Source organism: Artibeus jamaicensis, unplaced genomic scaffold (assembly GCF_021234435.1).
Source record: "Artibeus jamaicensis isolate MK-2021 breed Jamaican fruit bat unplaced genomic scaffold, CSHL_Jam_final contig_76, whole genome shotgun sequence".
NCBI classification, from domain to species: domain Eukaryota; kingdom Metazoa; phylum Chordata; class Mammalia; order Chiroptera; family Phyllostomidae; genus Artibeus; species Artibeus jamaicensis.
Window position 1 is genome coordinate 5,916,959 of NW_026521954.1, and position 15,773 is coordinate 5,932,731.

Consider the following 15,773-nt stretch of genomic DNA (forward strand, 5'->3'; position numbering starts at 1 on the left):
AGGTCAATATGAAACCAAGGGAAGCACCTATCTATCTATTTTTACCTCTTAGAAGTAGAAATCAAGTCCGTGTCCCATGGTCCTCACTCAAAGGAATCAGCTCTAGTCTATGTAATGAATGTAGAGATTTTTGACCTTACTCAGAGAGCAGTTATCTAAATTTATTAAAGTTTCAAACACTTAATCACACAATAGTATTGTGTCAAGTCCTTCCTCAAGTGTTTGTTTTCATCCTTTCAATGAATACTCAATAAAGCTAGAAGCTTTTAGGTATTTGGCCTGGGGATTGAATAGAGCTTGCCAACAAGACAGACCCTTCCTTCATGAGACTGTAGTCAGAGAAACTGTCATCGATCAAACAATTAAATCAATAAATAGAAGATCGCATCTATGGCAAAGTCCACAAAAGAGAAACACATAGACTCGGAAGAAGTAAAATGAGGACTGGCTTAATCAGGAAAGACAGGGAAAGCTTCTCTGAACATGACCATCAAGTGAGATACGACAACGCAGCAGGAGATGACTGCAGGCAGAAGTTGGGGTGGGTGAGCAGGACAGCCTTCCAAGCAGAGAGCCTCTGACTTCCTGTCTGAGATTCACAGAAGGGACCCAGGTCCGGATACAAGGAAGAGTATCAGTTTTCTAGCCCCTTGCTCCTCTTAAATGAAGACAATCAGTGTAGCTCCAGAACCGAGCATAGGCTTCTAGGAATAGCAAAGCAGAAAAGATTCTGGCACCCTGCCTGACTCATTTTCCTTGAGTGAGGATGAGTTCCTCTCTGTTCCTTATTTGGAGGAAAGGTACACACCCTGGCCATCTCCAGGAACTCTTATTTTAGCATGTGCTCCTTCCCGTGACAGGCAATAGCATACTCCGTACCACCGCCTGGAAGAAGCACAGCAATTCACTTTTGTTTAGGGCAGTAAGTAAACACAGCTGCCATCTGGAGTATCACAGGAAAATCATTTGCATTATTTGTTTGGGTGGGTCACTTCCAGTTTTTGACTCTCTTCTCAGAGAGATAGTCCCAGGGTAGACACCATGGTTTCTGCTCCAGAAGCCAAGTAGGAAGGGGGGGGGTCTCTTCCTCCCTTCTGTTCTCCCCCTCCTCTCCCACCCCTTCCGCTTTTTCCGACATCCTCCACAGTCACTCACTAAGACCTGTCAGCTGACTCCGTTGGCTGAGACTGCATGTGAAAGTGGAAGAGATCATTTAAATTGAGACATTGGGGTTTCACTCACTTCAGAGATTTCAGAAAACAAGCAGCATCATTTTTTGAAGCAACAAAGAGCCCATGGGCTTGCAATGATTTCCAGAATCAGAAAGAAAATAAGCATCATAAAAATCAATGGGATCTATTTTTCATCTAAAAGTGACCAGAGAATACTACTTCAAGCTGAGTGTATTACAAGACTCCTGGCCCTGAAATCCAAATAAACCCATCCCTGAGCTCTCCATTGCCCCTCATCCGCATGTACATACCTGTTAGATTCCATTCCACCTCAAAGAGAGGACTTGGAGATGGAAGGCATTGAACTACTGAAAAGGACATTGCCGTGATAGCAGCCGCCCCCCAAATCCCTTTCTTTCTTCTCTCAGACAGCTGTTTGCTCCATTGTCTTTTTCTTCCTTTTCTGTTTCCTTCATTTCCTTTTCTCCCTTTTTTTCTCATTTATTCCCACTTCTCCTGCCCCTCCCAGACTCACTCACCCTGCTTGTTTTTCTCAGCATCATCACATGTGTTGAAAGCCTTTGATGTACCAGACACTAATCTAGACTCAGGTCAACAGCAAGAAAACACAGTCATTGTCCTCATGAAATTTATATTTCAATGAAGAACATAGCACAACATATGAAAGTAAACAAGTCAACAAGTAACATAACTCCAAATTGGGGTACGATTTCTAATGAAAGCAAAAATCACCAGATGGATATGAGGATGATGGGAGGCAAGGGTGTGCCATCCAGATCAGAGGTTCTGAGCCACTTTCTGGCTGTGGGCCTTTTTGGAGTTGGGGGAAACCCATTGATTCTTCTCAAAGCAGTCTTTTAAAATAAAATAAATGGCATTATGAATAAGACAATGATACTGGAATATAGTACTATTCACCTGTCTCTTAGGAGTGCTCTGAACCCAGGTTAGATTGTTCATAAGACAAAAGTCTGGGTGTCACTTTAAGTAGAATAGGAGTTGGACTTTTAAGGTTTTAATGAGAAGAGTAATAAGGTATTATTTATGTGTTTAAGAGATCACCATTGTTTCTACATGGAAAGAGTGTTCATGTGACTAGCAGTGGAAGCAGAGGACTGTTTAAGAGGCCACTGCTCTGCTGTGGGAAGGAGATGACTATAGCTTGGACTCATAGTAATCATGGAGAAGACAATTTCCAAGAGTGTCACCTAGAATCTGCCCATAAGGAATGTGCTTCCCCTGAAATGCACAGAAAGAGATGGGAAAGAAGTAAATAAGCTTCTTTCTCTTCTTGCTTTTCAAAAGCCCCTCAGTCCTCAAAAGTTTTCCTCCTAATACAAGTTGAGCAAATTCCTTCTGAAGTTTGTGGATCATAGCCCATAGAATATACAGAAAGATGTCTTTATACTTACTTGAGGCAAATATGTTTCCAGCAAACCTCAGAAGAAGTTGTTCTCCTTCTTTCACTTGGAAATGGCAAGACAACTCTGGAGGCCCACTGAAGGCTTCCGAGCGCAGATTCCTGAGCACCTGGCTTAAGTCTTTGGAGGCCGCCACCAAGATAACTATTCTGTGCGGGTTGTCCTTCTGGTGATACAGGACCACGCAGGCACTGGTGCTGAGCATGGCTTCCTCCAAAGATTTCACAAGAGAGACCAAGTGGCTGTTGCCCACCGTGGAAGACAGGTGCAGCACAATAAACCTGCATGGATGAGAAGGGCAGGACCTCAGGCAAATAAACAGTCCCAGAAATATCACTGATGACTCATAAGGCCCAAGAAAGGACCCATCGTCATCCCAACTTCCTTTAAAATCAATCATTCTGACGACCACCTGGTTAGATGCATGAACGGCTTTCACAGAACTCTTGGCCTTCGGGAAACCAGCTCGACTCAAACCACATTTAAAGCAAATGTTCTCAAACCAAGAAATTTTGTAGTCTCAGCTCAGCTCTAAATATGGCTGCATTTAAAATTATACTTTAATCAATATTACTAAAGACTGTTACTTCAAAATACAGAGGAGAACAATGATCAAAATAATCCATTTGCTAGCAATAAGACACCAAATATGTGCATCATAATTAACTGGGGACTGCGATATTCTTCTCTGTCATGGACTGTTATGATGGACCCCGTTATGGACTGAATTGTGTCTCCTCCACCCAAATTCATATGCTGAAGTCCTAATTCCCAGTATCTCAGAATGTGACCTTGTTTGGAGATAGGGTCTCTACAGAACTGAAGTTAATATGAGGTCATTAGGATGAGCCCTAATCCAATATGACTGATGTCATAAAAAGGGGAATTTGGGCACAGTGGTCTGCACACAGCGAAAATGCCAGAAGTATATAACAACAGCCAACTATGAGCCGAAGAGAAAGACTTGGAACAGATCCTTCCCTCACAGTCCTCAGAAGGAATGAACCTTGCTAACAACACTTTGATTTTGGTCTTCTAAGGTCCAGAACTGAAACAATAAATTTCTGTTGTTTAAGTTCCCCAGTTTTTAATACTTTTCTCTCAGGCAGTCTAGCAAATTAAGACAGGCCCCTCTGCTTGGGTGGAGCACCATTACCCAACTCCTCTCCAGATAGCTGCCCACAGGAGCCCTCAATCCAGAGAAGCCCCAGGCCCATAGACAGGGATGACTGATGCAGGGACAAAAGCCAGACACCTTGGTACACTTGCACAGCCCTGCTGGGGCATCAGGCTGAGGTTAAACTTCAGCTGGAACCAAAGATGTTCCCACCTTCTTCTATTGCCCTACTCATGTCTTCCATTCTCTTCCAGGATTCACCTGAGGGCCCTCTTTCAATAAATCACTTGCCTTTACATCTTAGACTCTTTTCTAGGGAACCTGACCCAAGACAATTGTAGATGTAAGATGTTCCATGATGAAATAAAGGTTATCTTTGGACATGATTGTTCTCTATGAACGTCTACTTCTCACAAACCTTAACACAGTATAAAACTCTTCTCATAATGAGCTGTCTAGAAAACATGGAAATGAGAAAGCGAAATGAGGACACAGAAATAACAAATTCAGTTTATATATACATAGTTAGGAGATGAGCATAATATGAACAGCTAATTACTATCATTATGGAATTTCAGAAATGAAGGTGCTATTTTAAAACTATTTTGGAGTTAGAAGAAACCTGTAAAAATAACTTTAAGTTATGAATGGTTTCCAAAAGCAGTTATTAAGCTATCATAAATAAAATTACTGATAGCATATTCATGTCAGTTCTGGTTTGCATTTTAAGCACACCCTAAGGGACTATTCATATTCCTCTCTGGAGAACAAACACTTAATCCTGTGCTCCCATTTCTGTAAATGCCAGTGATAAATCATCAGGATAGGATATCATCAACTTTTTATTGTTCATTACTGAATTACCTCTCTAAGTGTTCACACAATTCAAATGATATCAAGCCACTCTGCACGGCTCTCACCACGACATCATCAAGCCCAAACCAACCACTGTCTCGGCTTCTGAATCCCAGTAACTTCAAAGATTCACAGGCGTTGTCCCCAGGTTTTCTTATGGAAGCACTTTTTGTCCTATGTAATGAGAGCAGAAGTGACCTTGGTAAAATTTGCATAGCATAAATTGTATCTAATGCATTTCTGTTTTTCATTAAATGAATAATTTAATAACAGTTCATTAAGTATCTACTATGTGCCACTAATTCTGCTATGCACCAGGACTACAAAGAGAAGAAATATATCACCCTTGCACCACAGGAGCTCACAGTATTACAATATTATTCAATCACAGGGCAAATATCTGTGTGATCATTAAGGGAATATACATTGTGTTTGCTCAGGAAAGCTCATGAAGTGAGAATACTGACGTTTGAGATGAGCTTTAGAGAATGAGTAGCATTTCCCTACTAGTAAAAAAGTTAAGGAATGCACCCCAAAGGTTAATACACTCTTCTGACATAAACTTGGATGCTTTAGGATAGTCAAGAGTACCACTATAGCATAATAGGCAAGACCACTGACTGTGGAACAAGACTGCCTACTTTCTAATCCTGAGGGGGCTCCTCCTCTTATTAACTGTGTGGCCATGGTGAGTTTCTTTTGTCTTTTGGTTTCCTAATCTGTAATATGAGACCAATCATAGTATCTGCATTGCAGGATTAAATGAGTTACTATTTAAAGCACTTATCATTGTAGTTATCGTAAGTGGTTTTAATATTGGCATCCTAATTCCTACAGCAGACATAGCCAATTAGCTTTTTTTGTACAGTTCTCCTTCTCACCTACCTGGCCCCACACATATGCCCTGAAATTGCATAGCAGTTGTCTGTTACATGTGGTACTTTCTCCCAACTAGAGGTGATTCGACTAACTGTAGACCAATTTCCAATACCAAAATGAATTTGCTTCTTTTTCCCTGGAATTTGACTGAGTAAGAGGCCCAGAGATTGGCATTTTCCTTGGATTGCAGTGCCCTGGGTTATGAAAGTGAATAAGCAGAGAGATCATTAAGAAAGAAAATATAAATGGGCAGGTACTAAGAATAAGAAAAAATGAAGATGAAAAAGTCAGTGTAGTCCTTGAGTTGGAGAAGGCAGAGATTACGGATGGTGGTCTTACTATGGATTCCTCTTTCCCTGAAGCCACTTAGATAGATATCTTATCCTCACAACTAAAGGAAGAAAAATCCTTGATACTGAACATCTTTCAGGAAACAAAAAAAACTAGAAAAAAAACACAAATCTAATCCACTAGGGAACAGAACCATTTTAGTCAGGTACTAAAAATGAAAACCCAAGTGTGATTCTCACACCTTTATTTTTAAATAGAATTAGTTATGTTTAAAAGCACCTTAATGTCACGGGTTGAGCCATGACCCATAAATTAGCAACTGAACTAGATTTAAAATGTCTACTCTAAAAAGTTTAGACTGTGTTGATTCCTTCAGAAGGAAATCAACCAGTTTAAAATCAGAAGGATGAGAAACAAAATGACATTTAGTTTTTGGCCTTTGATTTATAACTCTTGAAGTTAATAATTTACTAACACAGGAAGATATACTCATACTGAATCCAAAATTTTAGTTATTTACTAGACACTAACGTAATTACATGTATTTTTTTCCCTGATGGCAACTCTCACTTTTTCCTACCAGTACTCTAAATTTTCTGTGGGACTTGGAGGATCTCAATTGTTTGGAGCTGACTTTACTTTCAGGTTTAGACGGGTGCATAACCTGAGCCAAATAGTGCATTTGGCTTTTTGTAAGGCTGTTTGCAAAAAAAAAATCCAAGTTCCCCCCACTTTGAGTACGTGACAGGGTTGTACCTCCTTGTCCCAGGTGGTTGAGTGGGGCTTATGACTAGGTCTGGTTAATGAATAGTGAATAAAGGAAATACATGTCCCTGTGAGGCCAAGCATCTAATCGCTACTGTGGGTCTACCCAAACTCCTCTTCTGCAACCATGACAGCAACAGACAGTTGTTGCCATTTAGTGTGAGTCCCAGAGTGAAGGTGATCAAGAAGCCGCCTGCCTTTGATGTCCACACTGCCATAAAGAATGTTGGTATAAGCCCTTGGGAGACTAGATTTTTATCATGCTGTAATTCATCTTTCCTGTGGTCCCAGTGGTCTGTTCAGTGAGGGGTTTGTGACCAGTTTAGAGTTAGAATAATTCTCTGGGTCTTTATGTATATTTCTTGGGGGAGGGAGCTTCCTCTTTTCCACTGATCTTGGAATTATGGTGATGCAGCCATCTTGCAACACACGGAATGAGCATGATAGCAAATGGAATTGGCACAGAGGAAGACAGAAAGAGAAGTGAGAGACTGGGTTCATTCTGGTTCGAGAAGTATATAAAAATAAATATATCCCCAGATTTTTAAATTATATGCACTGAAAAATTGCATTTCATAATTTTTTTTTGGTTTTTCTTCTGTCACTTGAAATCAAGTCCTTAATGATATGAAGATCGAATTTAGACTTCATTTTTTCCAGCTTTCTTAAGATATAATTGTCATATAACTGTAATTTTAAGGTTCACAATTTGATGGGCCTATTTATTATGGAATGACCACCACAAGAAAGTCAGCTAACACACCCATCTCCTCAAGTTTAGACTTTACTATTGTAAATACAATTCTCATGGAAATTTAATGATTTGATAGCATATTTACTTATCCCAGCTGTTTTTAACTCTGCAAATAAATGCTTCCTTTCACATACAGATGGGGCAAAAGTAGTTTACATTTGTGAGTATGCAAAACAGTTTTTCCTTGTATTGTTATTAATTAATTATTGTATTATTTTCCATATGAACCACTACAAACGTACTTTTGCTCCACCCCCTGTGCTATCAGCAAACTTTCCGACTAGTATTGCCTAGCAAGGAATAGCACTTGATCTTACTTCATAAAAGATAATATTTTGATGTACTAAGAATCCAATAAAACATAACCAACCTTTATTAAATCAATTTGTTTATTTAAGAAAACCTGACCTTGCTGATTCTTGAGTTCAAGACTTTTCATGTCCTGAATTCCAGGCATTCAGGGAATTACAGTTGGCCCATTTTGGGTCAAGTGCTCAATGACAATGAACAGGGTCATTGAAGAATATGAAAGATCCCATTACATCCACATAGATAAAAAGGAAAGTTTCTAGAATTTGGGGTATAATTTCCCCAAAATAAAGTGGCTGAGAGGATAAAAGCAGCAGTTATCTACTCCAGGCTGCCTTTCTGTCCCAGAAAAATGCCTTAATGCCACACAATGAAAGGACACTCATAATTTACCCCAAATATAAAAGATCTGCTCAGAAGTCCTTCAATATTTTGTTCCCACAAGTAGAAATGGACATTACTGGGAACTTTTCAAGGACAGTTTCTTTTAAAATTTTCTACACTTTATTTTTTTAGAACAGTTTTAGGTTCACAGCAAAATTGAGAGGAAGGTGAGGATTTTCCCCATTTATCTCCTGTCTCCACGCATGCATAGCCTTCTCCATTATTTGCATTACTGGGTTGACCTACGCTGGCACATCATAATCACCAGAAGTGCATAGTGTTCCTGGGGGTGCACTCCCGGTGTCGTGCATTCTATGGTTGGGACAAGAGTGTAGTGGCGTGTATCCATCGTTACAGTATCTCACAGAGTATGTTCACCACCCTAGAAATTCTTTCTTCTCTGACTATTTATCCCTCCCCCACCCCAGCCTCTGGCAGCCACTGATCTTTTTACTGTCTCCATAGTTTTACCGTTTTCAAAATGTCATATAGCATACAGCATAAAGTCTAAAGCATTTTCCGAGTGGCTTTTTTTCACTGAGCAATGTGCATTTAAGATTCTTCCATGTCTTTTTCTGTGGCTCGATAGCTCATCTGTTTCTGGCACAGAATAATAGTTTATTACACAGATATTATTTATCCATTCACCTACTGAATGATATCTTAGTTGCTTCCATGTTTGGGCAATTATGAAAAAGCTGCCATAACTGTGTGCGGGTTTTTATGTGGCTAGTGTTTGACTTCTTTGGGCAAATACCAGGGAGTGCTGTTGCTGGATTTTGTGGTCAGTGTGTGTTTAGTTTTGTAAGAAACCAACAATCTGTCTTCCAAAGTGGCTGTGCCTTTTGGCATTGGCACAAGCAACAAGTGAGAATTCCTGCTGCTGCACATCTTCACCAGCATTTGAAGTTGTCAGTGTTCTTGACTTTGCCCATTCTCATAAGTGTGTAGTGGCCATTCTCACCATTGTTTTAATTTGTTTCTTATTGATGACATATGAAGTAAAGTATCTATTGATATGCTTATTTTTCAACTGCTATCTTCTTTGGTGACATGTCTGTTAAAGTCTTTGGCACATTTTTATAATCGGGTTTTTTATTTTCTTATTGATGAGTGTTAAGAGTTCTTAGTATATTTTGTGCAACAATCCTTTATCAGCTCTGTCATTTGCAAATACTTTCTCCCAGACTGTGGCTTATCTTCTCAATCTGTTGCCATTGTCTTCCATAGAGCAGAAGATTTTCATTTTATGAAGTCCAGCTTATCAATTATTTCTTTCCTGGATTGTGCCTCTGGTGTTGTATCTAAAAAGTCATCACCAGCCCAAAGATCATCCAGATTTTTATCTGTTACATTCTAGGAGTTTTATAGTTTTGCATTTTACATTTATGTTTGTAATTCATTTTGAGTTAATGTTTGTGGAAGATGTAAGGTCTGTGTCTAGATTTATTTTTGTGTGTGGATGTCCAGCTGTTCCAGTAGCATTTGTTGAAAGGACTCCTTTGCTCCATTGTATTATCTTTGCTTTGTCAAAGATCAATGGATTATATTTGTATGGATCTATCACTAGGCTTTCTATTCTGTTTCATCAATCTATTGGTCTATTCTTTAGGCAATACCACTGTCTTGATCAGTGTGGCTTTATGGTCAAAGTCCTGGAGTCAGGCAGTACCGGTCCTCCAGCTTTGCCCTCCTTCAGTGTGGTGGTGGCTATTTTGAGCAATAATTTCTTTATTTGAAAAATAAAATTAAATTCTTCCTCACATGGTTTTCCAAACCACAATTAATATTATATGCTTTTAGGTTAAATGTATATAATACATTAAATATATTTCTAATACAATACCTCCAAGTTTAATAAATGTGAAAAATTATATTTGCTCAGTAAGCATTTGCCCCCAAATTTTACTGAAGCAATTTCACTTTATGAAATGAGAAAATATAGTACTGGTTGTTGAGTGCAACAAAAAATATAGGATGTGTGATGTTACTATTTATAAATTACCATTTCTTAATGTAAAATATGGTGACTGTAGTTGATAATATGGTATTATGTAATTGAAGTTTGCTGAGAGTAAAATTTAAACAGTCTCACTAAAAATAAAAGTAAAAGAGATAAATATGTGAGATGTATGTGTCAGCTAACTAAATGGGAGGAACCCTTTCACGGTGTATACCCATTTAAAATCACCATGATGTCTGCTTTCAGTATCCCACAATTCTACTTGTCAGTTATACCTCAGTAAAGGTAGAATAAATAAAATAATCCTTTCTGTTTAGTTTGAGTCTCTACTATATTAAAAATTTAATACACAAAATCCAAAATTATAAATAACACAGCAAGAGAATAGGTAATCTATTGCCTCTCCCTCCCTAATGCTAAAGAACTAATCCTGATAAACCTTCTTTTGAATAGATTTTTTGTCTTGAATAAACAGGAGGAATCAATCTCCAAGGAATGTCCCAACTTCCCCTCCAAAAAATGTATGAAGCCAGGGTTGAAGATGAGGTAAGTACATGGAGATGATGGGATTACTAGGAGGACAAATTTCTTTCCAACAATGTAGATATGGGAGAGAAAAATGTAAGTAATAATCAAGTGATCAGGGCAAGGAATTGTGACCCTTGGGATTCAACCATGAAAGGTATGGTCAAGATCTTAACCAAGATTCTCAAGGAGTCTCCTTTAGCCCCAAGTTAGTAGCACCTGGGTCTCAGCAGAGGCAGAAGCAAATGACATCTGGAGCAAACGAGCTCCATCCATGCCTGCAGAATTCTCCTCCACACATACTCAGAAAAAAGGTCCCCAACACATAAGGAGGCAAATACCAGGAGTGACAGCAGAAGCAATAGGCAACACTCTCCAAGACCTCAGATATCAGAATTAGTAGCTACAGAATGGATACAACTATATGGGAAAAACTTAGTAAGATGAAGGGCAGTATCATAAAAATAGGCAGGCAGCAAGAGACTTCCAGGAATGACTGGGGAGATTTGAAGAAAAGCTAAAAAAAAAAAAAAGCCTTAATACATAAAATACATAACCTCTGGAAATAATAATGATAGATCAAAAGTAGGTTTTGGAAGTACACAACATTTGTGGCATTTGAATTGGAATGTGGAGAAATTACAGTGAATGTAGTATGCAGAAACAGGAAGGTAGGACCAAAAAAGAGAAGAAAGGAAATATGGAATTTAGAAAGAGATGGCCTAATACACATTTAATTGGAAATATAAAAACACAGAATAGGTAAAATGGGAGAGAGATGATATTTGATTAGAAAAAACATAAGGATTTTTCAGAAAAGGGAAAAGATACAAATTTATTCTTCAGGAAGCCCAATGTATTTGATTCAGAAAAAGTTTTTAAAATTTATATCTAAATACTTAATAGAAAAAGGCGGAACATCTAATACCAAGAAAATATCTTAAAGTAGCTAACAAGATAAAGCAGATCACCCATAAAGTCCTGAAAATTAAGTTCAAATTGATTAAAGAGTTAAAAATGATGACTAGAAAGGAAAATGAAACTGTCATTGCATGAAGGTGATATAACAGTTTACATAGAAAACTTGAAGTAATCCTCAAAATATATTAGAAATAATTAGAGCATTTAGAAAGATGCTGGCTTCAAGGCCATTGTTGAAAATCCACTATATTTACTTATATGCATATCTCCAACAACGGGAAAACAAAAATTTTAAATACCATTTATAATAGCAGCCTAAATTATAAAGGATTGAGGAATAAGTCTAGCAAAGCACATGTAGTCCATGTATGGTACCTTTTATAGTGTGTCATTGGAAGACATTAGATACACAAGTAAGAAAAATATATATATATATTAGTATAATAGGTTAAAAGACTCAATATGGTAAAGGTTTTACTTTTCTCCAAATTGACCTATAGTCAGAGGCAATTATAATCAAAGTCCCAACAAAGTGTTTTCTATGGAGCTTGACAAAGTGATTCTATTTTATATAAATGGAAACATTTCAAAATAAAATTTCCCCTAGAGAAGAACACAATATGATTTACCTACCAGATATCAACTTCTTATAAAGCTGTAATTATTAAAACAGTATTAGATTGGCTCATAAGTAGATAAAAAGACGAACCAGTGGAACACCTCAAACTAAGGAAATCTTTCTGATGACAAAGGATGCATTGCAGACCATTGGGGAAAGAAAGCATCATTTAATAGCAATGCTTGGAGAATATATTATCCACATGGAAGAAAACTAAATTCCTACACCATCCTGTGTGTAAAAATCAGTTTTAGATGAATTGAAAACATAAAATTCAAACTTTTAAAATTACATGCTAGTAAAGATAAAAATTTTTTATTATTTCAGTAGATAGATGATTTTAGAACCCAGATTAAAAATCACTAATTATAAAAAAATTATAATAAATTTAGGACATAAATATGAAAATACAGGTCATGCCCTGACAAAGGACTGGCATTGAGGATGTGATAAGAAGTGCTACACATCAAGGTAAAAATTCAAAATGAGCAAAAGACGTAGCAGATATTTCGCATAGAAGAAAACAAAGATGCCTAACAGAAGAAATTATGAAAGATGTCGTTTTCACTGTAATCAGAACACTGTAGATTACAACCACATGAGATCCATTTTACAGCTATTAGATTTTCAAAATCACAAAATCTGACGATGTGCAAGGCTGGAGAAGACGAGGAGCAAAAGCAGGAGATTATAATTAAGTTCTACCATTTTGTAAAACTTGAAAAATTCAATGTTTTTCTCAACAATTAGTTTTCTAGTTATTTACTCTGAAGTACTTGCTCAGATACACCTTGAGTCAAGAATAGTTATAACAGTGCTGTTTGTATTAACAAAAAGAAAAAAGGAAAGAACCCAAATAACCATCAGTGGGAAAGTAGATAAGTAAAATATGAAGTTATTCAATGGAATATTATATAGACATGAAAATGAATATACACAGTCATAAATGAAAAAGCAAGACCATAGGACTATACACAGTAGATTACCATGTTTACTTTTATCAAGCACAAAGCCTAAGAAGACATTGCATAAAGATGAATAAACATATGTGATAGAAATAAAATAAATGTAAGCAAAAAATGACCCACAACTTCCAAATAGTGGTTAACTTTGGTATAAATGAAGAGCAATTATGTAGTGAGGCTATGGATGGAACAGGAGAGAGGCATGTAAGGAGACACAGTTGTATGGATAATATCCAATTTCTTGAGTTATGTGGTAGCTTTACCAATTTGCCCACTTTATTATTATGTGATTTGGCATATGTTTTACAAATATTCTTGTGTCTGACTCACATATTACATTTAAGTAAGATAAAATCAAGAGCATTAGGTAGAAGTGACCATTTTTTCATGAGGAACTCTTTCCTTTTAACTCTCTAAAATATTTCCTATATGATGTGAAATGTTTCTATTTAATAAATTTCCCCTTTGTTACTGTCAAGAAATCTTTTCTGGCTCACAATTAAAGGACTTTCATCTTTTCCCCAGAAATCATTCAGACATGCAGGAATGTAATGCAATAAGGACCTTTAATTTTCATAGTCAGACTATGTTTTGTCTTCGACCAGGTTTTATCTTTATTATGTTATGAGGCCTGGATAGCTTCACTGTGTTTCTGTTTCCATAGAAAATGTTCAACTGGCTTTCACCCTGTGAGGAAAGCATATTAAATAAATACAGATTTATTTAATCAGTGATACAGACTCTCACTCGGTTGTATGCTCCACTGGATGGAGAAAATGCACCTACCATATCTAGCACTAATAATAACAGAGCCTATTATGTCAATTTAGCATTGTCAAAAGTATAGAGGAATTGATAATATAATTTACATTTGCACAAATGTATTCATTAATTCCTTTAATTCCCCTAACATTTTTTTAGTGTGTTCTATGTATATTTGTGCTGAGTGATGATAAATGATAAAGAGGACTTAATAATACTACAAGATGATACAAGATGTGCATAAAGAATGGGCTGACACAGAGGAGCAACTGACCCCTGTGGGAGATCTCAGGGTGTGTCTTGACAGATAAGGAAAGAGTGGAGCTGTTACTTACAAAATAAACAAGATCTCTCCAGTTAAACATGGTAGGAAAAGAATTTTCTAAGAGAGAGATCATGTACCAAGGCAAAGAAACAGAGAAGAAAAAAAGTCCCCACTTTCTGTCCAACTGAACTGATGACAAATGGCCATCTCACTTCCCGGGAATGCTAGCCAAAATGTCACACACGCACTGGAGGAACTGAAAATATGGGGAGGAAAATCCCTTAGATCTGTAAAAAGAACCTCAAAAAGCTGGAATGCTCTTCTTTCCCCAGGGAACAAGAGGAAGTGATTCTATTGATACTCCCATCCTGGCCAGCCTCCCCCACCCCACTAGCCATGCACCCACACCAGGCGTGTGGGGGGTGGCACTTAATATACCTTAGATACGGCCTCCAGCTGTTGGAGGGAACCAAGTCATACAGCTCGAGTCTCGAAAGGGCAGCATTACCCATGAAATGGTGAAATGCGGCAAAAACAACCCAATCGCTTTGACTATCTGTGCAAGAAAGCAACAAAGAAGTACATAAAAGCTGCTCTGGGTGGGAGGGAAAGAGAAAAGCTGATCTGATAAAAAATTGTAACCAATACTTAGAAATGAATTTCCAAGTGTAAGATAGAATGGAATTAGACAATGTATGATAGATAATGTACTAGATTATACCATGCTAATAGATATGATAGTAATCATTATGTTAATAGATGATAGAATAATCTGAATGAAACCATGAAATGAACATGAAATGTTTACAACGACCAAAGGAAGACATAGGAAGCATAATGAAACAACAAAAACAAAAACAGCTTGGAAAATGAAGATTTTTAAAATTTAGCAATAGCTCTTTAGAAATGAGAATTATAATGATAAAAATGAACAGTTTAAACAACTGTTGGAAAAATTGGTAACATATATGATAAATCTAAGGAAATTACCCTGAATATAGCATAAAAATATTAAAGATGAAGATTAAGAAATTATATTTAACCCATTTATATATATATAACATAATTGATGATTTTATTCATATCAGCTTTTCTCTGTAATATCACCATGCCGTATTCTTTCCTCTATCTGTCACATGAACATCCTCATTTTTTTCTTTTTGCTTTTATATTATTTCTTATTTATATTCAATACCAAATTTTAAAAAATCTCTTAAGTTCTTTTTCAAGTCAGCTGATTGACTTTATCTATTTGTTTTGTTAAGAACGTGTGAGTAGTACATTTTTGTGAGCCCCTATACTAAAGAAAAGAAGAAAGAAAAACTCCTTTGTTGTGTGATAACCCGAACTCCACAACACCTTCCCTTCAAAACTTCGAAGGTTTTAGTCCGTTTTCTGTCTTGATACTTTAGTGCGGCTGTGCATGAGGCTGCTCTGATTTGCCTCCTTCTCAGTTAAAGTGTTTCCGCAGAATGGATGCAGATAGAATTATATTTATTTAAACAGACATTTCAATCTTCCATGTTATGTCTAAGGATGGATTTTTTTCATAAATCTTGTCTAGCAATCCTTCAGTCCTTTCTAACGCACAGTTTTCATCAACATCAGAAAATTACGTTCAGCTATACTTTTGATTAGTCCTTCATTTACAGCTGTTTTGATTTCTTCTTTGATGGCATCTGTAATTTTTAGGTTACATCCCTTCAAGTGCTTTCTTTTCACACCTTGGTGTCTTTTCACCTCAGCTTGTCATCTTTGTATCTCATCTTGTTGTCCTTTTAAAAA

General features: G+C 37.1%; 1 protein-coding gene across 1 annotated transcript in view; it reads right to left on the reverse strand.

The window, feature by feature from the left end:
* The window catches only part of DTHD1 (death domain containing 1), a 60,978-nt gene that overhangs the window by 32,443 nt on the left and 12,762 nt on the right, over positions 1-15,773 (reverse strand). The window contains exons 6-7 of the mRNA XM_037131560.2: positions 4,596-4,760; positions 2,606-2,895 (exon numbers count right to left, since the gene is read on the reverse strand). Of these exons, the coding sequence (XP_036987455.2) occupies positions 2,606-2,895; positions 4,596-4,760 (455 nt within the window). The remainder of the gene's footprint in view (positions 1-2,605; positions 2,896-4,595; positions 4,761-15,773) is intronic.